General features: G+C 37.7%; 1 protein-coding gene across 2 annotated transcripts in view; it reads right to left on the bottom strand.

Moving 5' to 3' along the window:
• RNF17 (ring finger protein 17) overlaps positions 1 to 17,333 on the bottom strand; it is a 115,029-nt gene extending 97,696 nt beyond the window's left edge. For both annotated transcript variants that reach the window (XM_045443759.1, XM_045443764.1), the window contains exons 1-3: positions 17,184 to 17,333; positions 14,953 to 15,047; positions 6,096 to 6,187 (exon numbers count right to left, since the gene is read on the bottom strand). In XM_045443759.1, coding sequence (XP_045299715.1) covers positions 6,096 to 6,187; positions 14,953 to 15,047; positions 17,184 to 17,313 — 317 coding nt within the window. In that variant the 5' untranslated portion in view covers positions 17,314 to 17,333. The remainder of the gene's footprint in view (positions 1 to 6,095; positions 6,188 to 14,952; positions 15,048 to 17,183) is intronic.
• Positions 17,334 to 17,728: the final 395 nt, after the last annotated feature.

Genomic DNA, 17,728 nt, shown 5'->3' with positions numbered 1-17,728 from the left:
GCATAGAAGACAGCAGAGAATCTATTGCTGCAGAGATCAAAGACCTAAGAAATAGTCATGATGAATTAAGAAATGCTATAAATGAGATGCAAAATAAAATAGATGCAGTGACAGGAAAGATGGAAAAAGAAGAGGGGAGAGTAGGCAAAATAGATAAAATTATGTAAAATGATAAATCTCAAAAAAAGAGGGAAAGAAAATTACTAGACAATGAGGGAGAATTAGAGACCTAAGTGATTCAATGAAACAAAATAATATCTGTATCATAGGAGTTCCAGAAGAAGATTAGAGAGAGAAAGGGGCAGAAGATTTATTTGAACAAATTATAGCTGAGAACTTCCCTAATCTGGGGAAGGAAGCAGACATCCAAGTCCAAGAAGCACAAAGAACTCCCTTCAAAATCAACAAAAACAGGTCAACACCATGACATATAGTGAAACTGGCAAAATACAAAGATAAAGAGAGAATTCCGAAAGTAGCTAGGGACAAATGGGCCTCAACCTACAAGGGTAGACACATAAGGGTAGTAGCAGACCTGTCCACTGATCCTTGGCAGGCCAGAAGGGAGTGGCACGAAATTTTCAATGTGCTGAACAGGAAAAATATGCAGCCCAGAATCCTTTATCCAGCAAGCCTGTCATTCAGAATAGAAGGAAAGATAAAGGCTTTCCCAGACAAACAAAAACTGAAGGAGTTCATGACCGTTAAACCAGCCCTGCAAGAGATCCTAAGGGGGACTATATGAGTGGAAAGCAGCAAAGACTATGAAGGACCAGAGACATCACCACAAGCACGAAATCTAGGGATAACACAGTAGCACTAAGTTCATATTTTTCAATAATCACTCAGAATGTAAATGGACTAAATGCCTCAATCAAAAGACACAGGGTATCAGAATGGATTTAAAAAAAAAAAAAGGAAAAAAAGAAGATCCATCTACATGCTGCCTGCAAGAGACTCATTTTAGACCTGAGGACACCTGTAGATTGAAAGTGAGGTCATGGAGAACCATCTATCATGCTCTGGACGGCAAAAGAAAGCCAAAGTAGCCATATTTATATCAGACAAACTAGATTTTAAAACAAAGACTGTAACAAGAAATGAAGAAGGGCATTACATCATAATTAAGGGGTCTATCTATCAAGAAAAGCTAACAAATGTAAATGCTTGTACCCCCAACGTGGAAGCATCCAAATATATATATCAATTAATCACAAACATAAACAAATGTATAGATAGCAATACTGTGATTGTAGGGGACTTCAATACTCCACTGACAACAATGGGTAGATTATCCAGACAGAAAATCAGTAAGGAAACTGTAAGGCTCTGAATGACACATTAGACCAAATGTACTTAACAGATGTATTCAGAACTTTCATCCAAAAGCAGCAGAACGCACATTCTTCTTGAATGTACATGAAACATTATCTAAAACAGATCATATACTGGGTCACAAAACAGCCCCCAACCAATATAAAAGGATTGAGATCACACCATGCATATTTTCAGATCACAAATGCTAAAAAACTTGAAATCAACCGCAAGAAAAAATTTGGAAAGCCTCCAAATACATGGAGGTTAAAGAACACCCTACTAAAGAATGAATGGGTTAACCAATTAAAGAAGAAATGAAAAAAATATATGGAAACAAATGAAAATGAAAACATGACAGTCCAAACCCTTTGGGATGGAGCAAAGGCAGTCCTAAGAGGAAAATACATTGCAATCCAGGCCTATCTCAAGAGGCAAGAAAAGTCCCAAATACACAACCTAGCCTCACACCTAAAGGAACTAGAAAGCAGCAAAGAAAGCTCAAAGACAGCAGAAGAAGAGAAACAGAGGTTGAAGCAGAAATAAACAATATAAAATCCAAGAAAACAGTAGAATAGATCAATGAATCTAAGAGCTGGTTTTTTGAAAGAATAAACAAAATTGATAAATCCCTAGTCGGACGTCTCAAAAAGAAAATAGAGAGGATCCAAATAGATAAAATCACAAATGAAAGGAGAGATCACAACCAATACCACAGAAATACAAGGAATTATTAGAGAATACTATGAAAAATTATATGCCAACAAACTAGACAAACTGGAAGAAATGGAAAAATTACTAAACACTCACAGATTACCAAAATGCAAGTGGGAAGAAACAAAAAATTTGAACAGACCCATAACCAGCAGAGAAATTGAACTGGTTATCAAAAATCTCCCAACAAATAAGAGTCCAGGACCAGATGGCTTCCCAGAGGAATTCTACCAGGCATTAAAGAAGAGTTAATACCTACGCTTTTCAAGCTGTTCCGAAAATAGAAACAGAAGGAATGCTTCCAGACTCATTCTATGAAGCCAGCATTACCTTGATTCCCAAACCAGATAAAGACTTCACTAAAAAGGAGAATTATAGTCTAAAATCCCTGATAAAGATGGATGCAAAATTTCTCAACAAGATACCAGCAAATCAAATTCAACAGTATATTAAAAGAATTATTCAACCATGATCAAGTGGGATTCATTCCTGGGCTGCAGGGCTGGTTCAATATTTGCAAATCAATCAACATGATACACCACATTAATAGAAGAAAGGATAAGAACCATAGGATCCTGTCAACAAATGCAGAAAAAGCATTTGACAAAATACAACATCCCTTTCTTAATAAAAACCCTCAAGAAAGTAGGGATAGAAGGAACATACCTTAATGTCATAAAAGCCATATACGAAAGGCCCACAGCTAATATCATCCTCAATGGGGAAAAACTGAGAGCTTTTCCCCTGAGATCAGGATCACGACAGGGATGTCCACTTGCATCAGTGTTTAACATGGTGTTGGTAGTCCTAGCCTCAGCAATCAGACAACCCAAAGAAATAAAAGGCCTCCAAAACTGGCAAAGAAATCACACTTTCATTCTCTCTAGATGACATGATACTCTACATGGAAAACCTGAAAGATTCCACCCCAAAATTGCTAGAACTGATACATGAATTCAGCAGAACTGCAGGATATAAAATATACAGAAATTGACTGCATTTCTATACACCAATAATGAAGCAACAGAAAGAGATTCAAGGAATTGATTCCATTTGCAATTGCACCAAGAACCATAAAATACCTAGGAATAAACCTAACCAAAGATGCAAAAGATATGTATGCTGAAAACTATAGAAAGCTTATGAAGGAAAATGAAGGAGACACAAAGAAATGGAAAAACATTCCATGTAAATGGATTGGAAGAACAAATATTGTTAAAATGTCAATACTATCCAAATCAATCTATATATTCAATGCAGTTCCTATCAAAATAACATTAGCATTCTTCACAGAGCTAGAACAAACAATCCTAAAATTTGTATGGAACCACAAAGGACCCCGAGTAGCCAAAGTAATATTGAAACAGAAAACCAAAGCTGGAGGCATCACAATCCCAGGCTTTAGCCTGTATTACAAACTGTAATTATCAAGGAAATATGGTATTGGAATAAAAACAGACACATAGACCAGTGGAATAGAATACAGAACCCAGACACGGACCCACTAATATATGGTCAACTAATTTTCAACAAAGCAGGAAAATATATCCAATGGAAAAAAGACAGTCTCTTTAACAAATGGTGCTGAGAGAACTAGACAGTAAGATGCAGAAGAATGAAACTAGACTACCTTCTTATACCATACACAAAAATAAACTCAAAATGGATGAAAGACCTAAATGTGAGACAGGAAACCATCAAAATCCTAGAGGAGAAAACAGGCAGCAACCTCTTTGACCTCGGCTACACCAATTTCTTACTTGACGTGTCTCTGGAGGCAAGGGAAACAAAAGCAAAAATGAAGTATTGGGACCTCATCAAGATAAAAAGCTTCTGCACAGCAAAGGAAAAAATCAGCAAAACTAAAAGACAACCCATGGAATGGGAGAAGATATCTGCAAATGACACATCAGATACAGGATTAGTATCAAACACCTATAAAGAACTTACCAAACTCAATACCTGAAACACCATCCAGTGAAGAAATGGGCAGAAGACATGAATAGACATTTTTCCGAAGAAGACATCCAGATTGCAGAAAGACACATGAAAAGATGCTCAACATTGCTCATCATCAGGGAAATACAAATCAAAACCACATTTAAATACCCCCTCACGCCAGAGTGGCTAAAATTAACAACTCCAGAAACAACAGATGTTGGTGAGGATGTGGAGAAAGGGGAACCCTCTTGCACTGCTGGTGGGAATGCAAACTGGAAAACAGTGTGGAGGTTCCTCAAAAAACAAAAAATAGAATTACCCCACGATGAAGAAATTGCACCACTAGGAATTTATCCAGAGGATACAGGAGTGCTGATTCAAAACGGCACAAGCACCCCAGTGTTTATGGCAGCGCTATCAACAATAACCAAATTAAGGAAAGAGCCCAATGCCCATCAACTGATGAAGGGATAAAGAAGATATGGTATATATACACAATGGAGTACTATTCAGAGATGAATTTTTGCTATTTCCAACTACATGGATGGAACTGGAGGATATTATGCTAAGTGAAGTAAACCAGTCATAGAAAGACGGATATCATATGTTTTCATTCATAAGTGGAATTTGAGAAACTTAACAGATGACCATAGGGGAAGGGAAGGAAAAATAAGATACAAGCAGGGAGGGACACAAACCATAAGAGACTGTTAAATACAGAGAACTAAGGGTTGATGGGGGCACAGGTTGGGTGGGTGGGAAAAATGGGTGATGGGCATTGAGGAGGGCACTTGTTGGGATGAGCACTGGGTGTTGTGTGTAAGTGATGAATCACAAGAAACTACTCCTGAAGCCAAGACTACACCGTATGTTAGCTAACTTGACAATAAAAAAAAAAAAAAAAAAAAAAAAGACAGGTTTCAAATGCAATCATTCGGTTTCCTGTATTTCTCTTATTTCCCACATAATTTATGACCACATTAAATATGCTTTAAAAAGTTAAACTTATACAAAAATATAATTACCATCTGAGTAGGGTCTCAGCGAATTAATAAGTTTCTTTAACTCTCATAAAGTTGCAAAGTAAAACTTTATTATTTTTTCACATTGATCCATTCCATAGTCAACCATAAAAGTAAACTTACTTAGAGGACTGAAACATGGAAAAATCTAGCAAGTGTCAAAATATCACGGTATTTCATCTAACACAACATTTATTACATGTTTACTGTGTTTGGCACCAGGGATGTAGAAGGCAATAAAATGTGATCCATGCCCTTATAGGGGCTTATAGACTAACAGAAGACATATGTAAATAAATAAGTGCAATAAAAAATAACTCAGGTGCTGGTTTCCAGCTGGGTGGGATATGTTTTTAAAAAATCTCTGTGTTACCAATTGAGAAAAAAATCTCTACGTTACTAACACACACACACACACACACACACACACACACACACACAGTCTTATGGAAGAAAGGAAAAATAAAAGAGTCTCCAAGTTATCACTTTTCATTTTATCAATCACCTCTCAAACCATCTCTTTCCAAAGTCCTCCACTGTATCATACTCGTGATACTTAAGAATCAATACAGAAATAGGTTATTTAACCACATCTTACTCTCAGCCAGTACCACAATAACTTTTGCTAGAATGATACTCTCAGCTTTATCTTGCATTCTTTTTCCCCGCCACTTTAAATAAGGACAAATTAATGTTGCTTCTGTAGGAGTTTGTCCATTCCATTAACAGCTAAGACAAATTATAAAAGAGCACTCTACATGGGAGATACAGGCTTCCAGTTACGGAATGAGTAAGTCACTGGAATAAAGGAACAGCACAGGGAATATAATCAATGATACTGTAATAGTGCTGTATGCTGACAGATGGTAGCTACACTTGTGGTGAGCATAGCATAACATGTAAAGAAGTTGAATCACTGTTGTGAAAATGAGGTAATATTGTATGTCAACTATACTCAAAAAAATGTAAAACAGATAAAGAACACTCTATAAACAATGGGGTAGAAACACTGATGTAAGAATGACATTTTACCAATGATGCTAAAATTATCCTTTCAGAAATACATGAAATTTAAATACTAAAATAAGTGCATATAGAACATACTTTTTAGGCTTCAGTTTTTCTGTCAAAGAATCTTCTTTAATACATCCATCTGTTGGGTAGTATCCTTGTCTCATATTTATAGTTGTAGCAACCTTAGGACAAGAATAAAAACAAAGTCATTCAACAAATTCTGTTTATCTGGAATTCAAACAACTAGTGTGCCATTCATAGATAAAGTTGATAATCTTAAAGATTCTCTTTAAATCAAAGAAAAAACTGTTCACGTATGATGCTTTTACCCTATTTTAATATTTGAAGAAATCTAATTTTGGCAACTATTAATTAAACAGAACATTAATTAAAATGCTTAATTCTACCACAATTCTAAAGGAAATAGCTGTAATGATACTTTTAAAATCTACTCTAAAATATTCACAATGACATCTCAAGTTATGTTAAACTCTACAATTATATTTAAGAATAAATTTAGTAAGAAAAAAGTTCTAAGAAAAGAAAATGAATTTATTGGGGATCATAAAACAAGAACAGAATAAATGAATAATGTCCAGTTCCTGGAGACAAAGATTTAATATCCTTAAATACACCTAATATAAAATTAATACAATTCTAAAGTTCATATGGAAAATATATTATGTGAGAATTACAAAAATTTCAACATATCATTCAGTAGAGATTTATTTATCCCACCAGATAATAAAGCTAATGTAATTAAAATGCTAAGGTACTGGCACAATAAATGAGTAGAATAGAGCCTTGAAACAGATCCATATATATATGGAAACTTAATACAGAATACAAGGGGCATTTCAATTAAAAAGAGGAAGGAGGGGTGCCTGAGTGGCTCAGTTGGTTGAGCATCCAACTTCGGCTCAGGTCATGATCTCAGTCTGTGAGTTCAAGCCCACATCACGCTCTGTGCTGACAGCTTGGAACCTAGAGCTTGCTTCAGATTCTGTGTCTCCCTCTCTCTGACCCTCCCCCATTCATGCTCTGTCTCTGTCTCAAAAATAAACATTAAAAACTAAAAAATAAATAAAAAGAGGAAGGATTATTCAACAAGTAGTGTGAGAAAGTCAGCTAATCATTTTGAAGAATGATGTTATACACCCACCTAACATCACATATTATAAAATATTTAAATATGTATCATAAAATGAAATGAGCATACAAAATACATATATAACTCTGAAATGGAAAGGTCTAATTAAAACCCAGAAACCATTAAAGAGGAGGAAAACAAGTAAAAGAAACATTTCTGAAAGGCTAAATGTAATAAAAAGTGAAAGACTGGTAGAAAATAGTTAAGATATACAGAATAAGATATTAATATCCCTATCACATGAACTCTTCTTACAAGTTAGGGAAAAAAAACAATTCAAAAGGGAAATATCCAAAGTATATTTCAGGATCTATTAAAGATTCTCCCAAAAGGGAAGCTTGAAGTCAACATATGAGGGTGCTCTATTTCACTAGTAGTCAGGGAATTACAGTTTAAAGTAAGAAAATAACTACTTTTAGCCCATCAAAATGCCAAACATTAAAGTAAATATGACAAATTCAAACATTAATTTGTTTTGGAGTTAGAAATTAACAGAACTGGCTCAGAATTTTTTGGGGAGGGGTGGTTTTGAAGCATTATATACAGATATAGTGAAAAATTGGGGTGCCTGGGTGACTCAGTTGGTTAAGCATCTGACTTCAGCTCAGGTCATGATCTCGCAGTTCATGGGTTCAAGCCCTGCATGGGGCTCTGCACTGACAGTTCAGAGCCTGGAGCCTGCTTCAGATTCTCTCTCTGTCTCTCTCTCTGCCCCCTCCCCCTGCTCGCACTCTGTCTCTCTCTCTCAAAAACAAATAAATATTAAAAAAATTTTAAAGGTACAGTGAAAAATGTTCAAAACCACTTAAATGTTTATAATAAAGGTATTAGTAAATAATTACGGAACTTATGTACAATGGTTTGTTACATAGCCATTAAAAGTAATTGCAGGATATCGGCCAATGTTCAAAAGCCAGCTAAGGTCTATACATTAGCTACACTCATTGTTTGCTATTAAAATTTTTTTTAATGTTTTATTTATTTTTGAGAGAGAGAAAGAGTGACTGAGCAAGCAAGTGAGGGGCAGAGAGAGAGGGAGACACAGAATACTAAGCAGGCTCCAGGCTCTGGGCTGTCAGCACAGAGCCCTACACAGGGCTTGAACTCAGGAGCTGTGAGATCAGACCTCAGCCTAAGTCAGACACTTAAAACAACTGAGCCACCCAGGCGGCCCCAACTGTTTGCTATTAAAGGGGAACTCAATTTTTTTTTTAATGTTTTGTTTATTTTTGAGACAGAGAGAGACAGAGCATGAGCAGGGGAGGGGCAGAGAGAGAGGGAGACACAGAATCTGAAGCAATTCCAGGCTCTGAGCTGTCAGCACAAAGCCTGACGCGGGGCTCGAACTCACAAACCATGAGATCATGACCTGAGCCAAAGCCGATGCTCAACTGACTGAGCCACCCAGGCACCCCCAAAGGGGAAGTCAATTTTGAGTTAAAAATTCATCTTTCCTTCTACATAGTACTACCGACTGATTTAACTTAAATTTGCACACATGCACTTTTTAAAAAAGTAATCGTAGGAGACTCTAATGAAAGTTAATGTTGCTATGAGAAATAAAGCTGATTACTACATGTTATAGTCACCCATTTAAATATACTTTTTCGGTGGGGGAGAGGATGTCTGTCAAGGTTTTTTTTGTTTGTTTGTTTGATGTTTATTTATTTTTGAGAGACAGAATCTGAAGCAGGTTCCAGGCTCTGAGCTGTCAGCACAGAGCCCAAGACAGGGCTTGAACTCATGAACTGTGAGATCATGACCTGAGCCAAAGTCTCACACTTAACCGACTGAGCCACCCAGGTGCCCCTAAGGTTTTAAGTATAACAGACCAAAGATAGTCTTGTATTATAAGATAATTAGGAGGCAAATGTTACTTTTTTTAATGCTTTTTGAGAGAGTAAGAGAGCACATTCATGTGCAGGGGGCAGGGCAGGGGGGGGGGAGGGAGAGGGACAGAGGGGGAGAGAAAGAGAGAGAGAGAGAGAAAGAGAGAGAGAGAGACAGAGAGAGAGAGAGAGAGAGAACGAACTATCCCAAGCAGGCTCTTTGCTATCAGCTTGGGGCTCCATCTCATGAACTGTGAAATCATGACCTAAACCAAAATCAAGAATTGGACACTGAACCAACTGAGCCACCCAGGCATCCTGAAAAAGTGTCACTATTAACACAACACATTGGACTGAAAGTTATTTTTTGAGAATATCCCACCCCCAAACTGGCAGCTAAAACCTTAATTTCTATATGCCTATTCACTTATCCCCCTTTGGTTTAGCATTTCACAGTTAAGAGATTAATGTTACTATCAACAGATTTGAGAGGACACCTCTTCCAGAAAATTTAAGAAAATATTAAATACAACTGACCTAAAAGATTTCAGTTAAAATTGTATACAGATTCTTAACTTGTAATATATAAAACAGGTTATCTCCCCGACCCTCACAGCTTGTCATTTTTAAAAAAATTATGTAATTAGAGGGGCGCCTGGGTGGCTCAGTGGGTTAAGCATCCGACTTCGGCTCAGGTCATGATCTCCCGGTTCGTGAGTTCAAGACCCGCATCGGGCTCTGGGCTGACAGCTCAGAACCTGGAGCCTGTTTCAGATTCTGTGTCTCCCTCTCTGTCTCTGACCCTCCCCCGTTCATGCTCTCTCTCTGTCTCAAAAATAAATAAACATTAAAAAAAATAAAATAAAATAAAAATTATGTAATTATCACTGGTTTTTTTTTTTAGTTTCAAGTTTTTAGATTCCAGTTAGTTAAAACAGTGTTAATATTGGCCTCAGGTGTAGAATTTAGTGATTTATCACTTACATATAATATTCAGTACCCATCACCCATTTAAACCGCCCCCCTACCCACCTCCCCTCCAGCAACCCTCAGTTTGCTATTTGTGGTGAGTTTTTTGCTTGTTTTTGCTACCTGTAAATGAAACAATGCAGTCAAATTTAGCCAGTATTTCTTTTATGGTTTCTGCTTTCAGTGATAGGTTTTAACAAGGCTTCCCCATCCAAGATTATGCAACTATCTGTACTTTCTTTTAGTTTAAATGTTTAATTTGCATGTTAACATTTCTAATCCACATGGGACTGGTAATAGATAGTAATTATCTATTGATTAGAAAACTTATCCTTCCCGTCTCACACGGTATATTTTTGGACTCCAGTCCAATAGATCAATACAATGTCAGTATTTCTGGAATGATACCTAAGTATGATCTTATGAACAAAATCTGCCATCTTGCTGTGCAAAATGTAGAATGCTTATGAAGTAACCATTAATATCAATCAAAAGCAAAGAACCAATGTTATCAAAAACCATACAACTATGAAAGATAAAGACTGGTAGATAGGGGTGCCTGGGTGGCTAAATCAGTTGAGTGTCCAACTCTTGATTTTGGCTCAGGTCATGATCCCAGGGTCATGGGACTGAGCCCCACATTGGAGCTGAGTGTGGAGTTTGCTTAAGATTCTCTCTCCCTCTGCCCCTCTCCCCCACTCCTCTCTCTCTTAAAAAAAAATACGGGTAGATAAATTCATGTTTACCCAAACTCAGAAATAAGAACACAAGTATATCTATTAATCCGGAATAGAATCATTTTAGGCTTAAATACCTAGGCCTTCAACATTAAAGATAAATCATAAATATAAACTTAATGTGAACATAAGTATTTAAATCTTACTTTTTAGAAAAGAGCATGTAATATAAAAATAATAAACTACATTACTCAAATAGTCTATAAATTCAGTCTTTTTACTAATTTAAACTAGTTCATTCTCCTATTCAAAATAAATATTAGATATAAGCAAAAATCTAAATTTTAAAAACTAATAAAAGAGTGGTAACAGGGCACCTGGATGGCTCAGTTAAGCGTCCGACTTTGGCTCAGGTCATGATCTCAGAGTTTGTGAGTTTGAGCCCTGTGTCCAGCTCTGTGCTGACAGCTTGGAGCCTGGAGCCTGCTTTGGATTCTGTGTCTCCCTCTCTTTCTACCCTCCTCTGCTCATTTTTTCTCTCTCTCTCTTAAAAATTAAAAAAGAGTGGTAACAATTTCAGGAAGGTTTCTTGAAGGGACTCCCTTAAATAAGGATCAGCTTTAGCGCATGTGAAGAATCTGATTATAGTCCCTTGTCAATTCCCTGGGCTAAAAGCACAAGAGGAGAAAGGGGAAGGATGAAACAGATCTCCTGAAGTAAGAGTCAGAACTAGTTAAAATGATACAAAATAGATTTATCATAACCATAAAATCAAAACTAGCATTTGTAAATGTACCATAAACATTCATGTAAATGTTATTCAAAATAATACAAGTATAATGATTTAAGACACTAAGCATGAAATAATTTGCCAAAAAAGGGAAAGGTTACTGTTCTAATAAATGTCTCTGTTTTTTTGAGTATTATAGCAGGATGGATATAAGCAGAGACAGTTCCAGTTGCCTGTTTATTCCCTTTCCCACCACAAGACTGAATCTGTCAAGGATCTTCCATTACAACCACAGGAACTAGGCTCCCCTTTAACTATGTAGTGAAGCCACATCTGAGGAACCCAATGTCAAAAAAAGGACAGGAGAAAGGAATTTCCCACAATAAAGGCCATAATTTGTAAAGTACGTAATTCCAAAATAGACATCTTTAATATGTAAATGTTTCCATTATAATTTAAACCTTCACAAATTTACATATATGTATGTATGTATTTTTTTTTTTTTTACCATGTTTAACCTACAAACCAATTAATCCACACCTAAATGATCATGGGTTGATTATAACACTTATTTCAATGGTCTTGAAGCTTGTAGAGAACTTTTACATAACTCAAATTTGACTTACAATCCTATAAGAAAAGTAGGTATTATTTCCATCTCATGAATGAGGAAACTCAGGCTTTGTGTGACAGAACTATGACTGCATTCCAGATCTTCAGCTTCTATCTTGTTTGTCTCACTGACAGAAAACAATGGCTACAAATCCTCATCATCTGATATCTCAAGTGGAACATTAAGAATTTAGAGATTAAAGGGTGCCTGGGTGGCTCAGTTGATTAAGTGTCTGACTTTGGCTCAGGTCATGATTTCAAGATTCATGAGTTCAAGCCCTGCATCATGACCACTCTGACCTGCTTGAGATTCTCTCTCTCCCTCTCTCTCTCTCTGCACCCCACTCCCATGCTTTCCTTCTCAAAATAAGTAAACCTAAAAAAAAGAAAAAGAATTTGCAGATTAAAAGACAATTTTCCAGGGACATACCATATAAATTGAACTACATTTGTATTTGTAGCAAATGCAAAGGATGTTCATTAAATTTTACTTTATTATGGGTCTATAGATTTTAATCCTAGTGCAACTGTACTTTTTTAGTGCCTGTGAAGTTAACTTCAGGCTACTGTTTTGTTTCTCTTTTTAAACTATGGCATCTCTACAAATATAAATTCAATGACACACAAAGTTTCAGGGTCAGGGAGAGTTCAAAATTTCCTTGCATGCTATTGGCATGGTAAAGAAAAGTAGAGACTTGAAAGGAATATATGTCACTAAAAATAAGTAAAAAGACCATATACAAAAATAAATTCAAGATGGATGAAAGACCTAAATGTGAGACAGGAAACCATCAAAATCCTAGAGGACAACACAGGCAGTAACCTCTTTGACCTTGGCCACAGCAACTTCTTACCAGATACGTCGCCAGAGGTGAGGGAAACAAAAGCAAAAATAAACTATTGGGACTTCATCAAAATTAAAAAGCTTTTGCACAGTGAAGGAAACAATCTACAAAACTGAAAGGTAGCCTACAGAATAGGAGAAGATATTTGCAAATGACATATCTGATAAAAGGTTAGTATCCAAAATCGGTAAAGAACTTACCAAACTCAACATCCAAAAAACAAACAATCCAGCTAAGAAATGGGCAGAAGACATGAATAGACACTTCCAAAAAAGACATCCAGATGGCTAACAGACACATGAAGAGATGCTCAACATCACTCATCATCAGGGAAATATAGATCAAAACCACAATGAGATACCACCACACACCTGTCAGAATGGGTAAAATTAACACAAGAAACAACAGGTGTTGGCGAGGATGCAGAGAAAGGGGAACACTCTTGGACTGTTGGTGTGACTGCAAACGGGTACAGTCACTCTGGAGAACAGTATAGAGGTTCCTCAAAAAGTTAAAAAGAGAACTACCCTAAGATCCAAAAATTGTACTACTAGGTATTTACCCAAAGGAGACAAAAATACAGATTTGAAGGGGGACACGCACCCCTATGTTTACAGCATCATGATTAACATTAGCCAAGCTATGGAGAGAGCCCAAATGTCCGTTAACTGATGAATGGATAAAGATGATGTGGTGTGTGTGCATGTGTGTTAAAAGATATTCTTATGGCTGGGGCGCCTGGGTGGCGCAGTCGGTTAAGCGTCTGACTTCAGCCAGGTCACGATCTTGCGGTCCGTGAGTTCGAGCCCCGCGTCAGGCTCTGGGCTGATGGCTCAGAGCCTGGAGCCTGTTTCCGATTCTGTGTCTCCCTCTCTCTCTGCCCCTCCCCCGTTCATACTCTGTCTCTCTCTGTCCCAAAAATAAATAAAACGTTGAAAAAAAAAAAAAAAGATATTCTTATGGAATATCACTCAGTCATCAAAAAGAATGAAATCTTGCCATATGCAATGACACAGACTGAGCTACATGCATGATGCTAAGTGAAATAAGTTAATCAGAGAAGATAAATACCACATGATTTCACTCATATGTGGAACTTAAGAAACAGAACAGGTGAACATATGGGATGGGGGAAAAGAGAGAGAGAAACAAACCATGAGAGACTCTTAGAGAACTGATGGTTGATGGAGGGAGGTGGGTGGGGGAAGAGCCAGATGAGGGATGGGTATTAGGGAGGGCACTTGTTATGATGAGCGCTGGGTGTTGTATGTAATTGATGAATCACTGGATTCTACTCCTGAAACCAATATTAACTGTATGTTAACTAAAAGTTTAATAAAAATTTGAAAAAATAAAAATGATCATTGCAAACAGTAAAAATTAGGATAAACATAAAAAATAAATAAAAATACGGGTGCCTGAGTGGCTTAGTCGATTAAGCGTCCAACTTCGGCTCAGGTCATGATCTCACAGTTCATGGGTTCAAGCCCCCACATTGAGCTCAGTGCTAATAGTCTGAGCTCGGAGCCTGGAGCCTGCTTTGGATTCTGTGTCTCCCTCTCTCTCTGCCCCTCCTCCAATCAATCATGCTCTGTCTTTCTCTGTCTCAAAAATGAATAGACATTAAAAATAATGTAAAAAAATAAATGAAAATAATTAAAAAGAGGCAATTTTCCACAGAAGTCTCCAAAGGGGTGCCTGGGTAGCTCAGTCAGTTAAGCATCTGACCCTTGATTTCAGCTCAGGTCATGATCCCAGGATCATGGGACTGAGCCTGTATTGGGCTCCATGCTGTGTGTGAAGTCTACTTAAGATATTCTCTCTCTCTCCCTCTCCCTCCCTCTGTCCCTCTCCCCTGCTTGCACACTTGCCCTCTCTAAAATTTAAAAACTTATTTTTAAAAAGAGTCAAAATATATAGGCTGATTAATGTAGAACTTTAACTTTGTATTTTCTTGAATATTCTTAACAATTACAAAACGAATCAAAAAAAGCTTTATCTTTTGTTAAGCTGCTTTAAGACTCAGCAGCAAAAATTCAAAATTTCAGGTTCTAACTAGAAGTATGTTTTCTCTAACATTTTTACCTTCAACAGTAGGTTATAATATACTGACTATGAAAGATGATAAAACTTACCTCACAATCAGGACATATAATTGTGTTGTATTCTTCAGTTATTAACAAGCACAGTTCACAAAAAGCATGTCCACATTGAAGTTCATGGTGGTGACCTATGAAATGAAATTCTGCTGTGAATTAAACTGTCTATAGTTTGTTAGCATTGAATGTGCAACATTAATCAGAGGGAAAAGTTAAAAGAGGGGTCTCTTACATGGGAAGAGATATCAAGTTTCATTAGAAATGCAGGACCTGTTAAACAAAATTCAGTAGAAGCTATTAAGTCTGAAGGAGGGAAAAAGTCAAATTGAAAGCCAAGCAGGGCTATGTAATATTGTTTGTATTAATTTAGTTTCTGGTACCGATACTACTTTGAATTTGCCATATCTTATAATCATACAAAATGTTCTGACATACTTCACTTGATCCTTGTACATATCACAGCCAAGTAGGCTTAGGAAGGTTACATTCAACTTAGAAATGGATAAACCTTTTGGGGATGTGGCTAAATGGTATAATCCAGACTCCAGCCTAGTTCTGTGTCCAAGTCCAATACTCTTTCTATTTGTTCCCATTGCCTCTAATTTATATTTCCAATCCTGTGAAGGGAACAGGGAGGGCAGATATGAGACATTGGCAAGACCTCTCTCTTACAATGACCTAAGATACTTGACAGAAGCCAGATGCTACTACTGTCACACATACATGATCCACATAAAGATAATTTCACAAACCTAGCATTTATGAGGGGAAATACCATAATCCTGACTGAAAGCCTAATATCAAGATTTTAATGCTGTCAATAGAATTTAAAGCTTATCATAGTAAACATATTTGTTTTAGCTATGTAACTTCAAAAATTTGTCATTTTAAAACACTTTGTAAGAAAAAAGGGAAAAGCACTAGATAAAATCAGTTATATTTTATTGCCAAAAGACAGTGTTCTTGCTGATTTACAAGAATTACATTCTTTTGATAAAAAAGCTTTAGTTTGCAAGCCTAGTGAAATATCTGAAACTTGCTTATGACCAAGCTAAATTTGACAGCTCTATTTAAATTTCAGAGATAATATTTCCAAATAAATCAAAACTGTTTAACTGTTCTATCCTTATACAATTTCTGATATTGTACCAGTCTAATCTGTGATACATCATAGCTTACAAAGCACTTCCACAATTTTATATGCCTAAATACCACCTAGTATTTCTGAGCATTGTAATACAAACATATGGAAGCATGAGTGATTTTAAAAGGTCATGTTCGTAAACTTTATCTGGTAATGCTTATTTGATTCAAACAATGGAGATTTTCTATGCGACAGCTGTAGGAGAAACTTGGCTCCCCACCTTAAAACACAATTAACCAACTTTTTCTACAAAGGTTCACTCACATCTCTCAAATGGAGTCCATCTCGGAGGGACTGAGAAAATGAACGATTTTCACTATGAAAGTATAAATGTTAAGTAGTCATTGGAGTGGTAATAAGACTTTTCAGCAACTGCAGTTTGAAATTCAGCAACTCCTGCCAGAGACAGCACTCTAAGGCATTTTAAATTACATTAAAGTAACCTGAAAGTGTTTTCACTGGAGCAGATTCTAAATCCATAGGAGGGCAGTGGATTTCCCCCCTTGATGTACAAAGAAAAAACACAAGATGCACAAAAAGAGTGAATTGTTTCCCAAACAATGCCTTAAGCCAAACGGAGCGATAACGCTTCCCTCCCAATGCCAAATATCTGTTTTCTAATCCTGGAACGTTTTAAAGTGGTTTACTCGTTACTCCTCCTGCAACAAAATCTACACAAGCAAATCAAACTTCGTTACTTCTTGACCACAAGACAATGGGCTAAATTTTTACATCTACCCTTTCATGAATCTGTGAACCCGGGGGAGTTTTTGAACTAACGCTCAAGAGAGCTCACACACCATTCCCTAATAGAATCAGTGAAAAAGGGAGAGAAGCAGGTGCCAAGTGGAGAAAGCTTCGGAGAGGTACGGAGCCACCCTGACCACAGGGGACGTCTCTGCTGCCCCGAGGGTGGGCTGCAGACACGCAGGGAGGCCTGTGACACAGTTCTCCAGGTCCACCTTGCTGTAACTGAGCAGCGCCCCACACTGCCAGCCCACTCGGCTCCCCGCCCTCGGGACAGGCCTTGCTCTCCGTCTCCAGGCCCAGCAGCCTGACTGGGACAGAGCCTATGGAGGGCAGATGGCCAAGGCGGGGCTGGGCCCCATGGGGGTCTCCTCACCAGAAACTCTGGACTCCCTTCTTCCACACTGAGTGCACTGAATCTCGGCAGCGCCCCATGGCCGACTCTTCCTCCCCATCTGCCGATAGGCAGACAGGCTGAAACAAGCCGTCGAAGGTACTGCCGCCATGGCGGCCTCCTTCGGGAGCCGAGGACGGGTACCACGTGCCAGTCCCGGCGTCCCTTGCGGCAGCGACCAATCCTCAGGGCAGGCGGCTCCTGATAGCCAATCAAAGAGTTTAGCCCGCCTTCTCAGCTTGCCACGCTGGGGCGTCCGGAATTCCAGGTGCGGGGGTGGCTGTTTTCGGCTTGGACTCGGCAGGTAGAGTCTGAGGAAGGACGTCACCGGAGGTCAGGGAAGGACCACTTACTTTCAGATTTTTACCTAAAGCACACTCCCGTAGCACTCTTTCTGCATTCAAATTCAGATTTCGCGTATTATTACTTAAATTGTTGTCGACTTTACAGGTAGAAAACAATCTTTTGTATTGAAGTCATCCTTCTTCCCTCAATATATTAGGGCTAGAGGCCCTAAACCTGTGTGC

Source organism: Leopardus geoffroyi, chromosome A1, assembly GCF_018350155.1.
Source record: "Leopardus geoffroyi isolate Oge1 chromosome A1, O.geoffroyi_Oge1_pat1.0, whole genome shotgun sequence".
In the NCBI taxonomy this organism is placed as follows: Eukaryota; Metazoa; Chordata; class Mammalia; order Carnivora; family Felidae; genus Leopardus; species Leopardus geoffroyi.
This window is presented reverse-complemented; position numbering and strand designations above follow the sequence as displayed.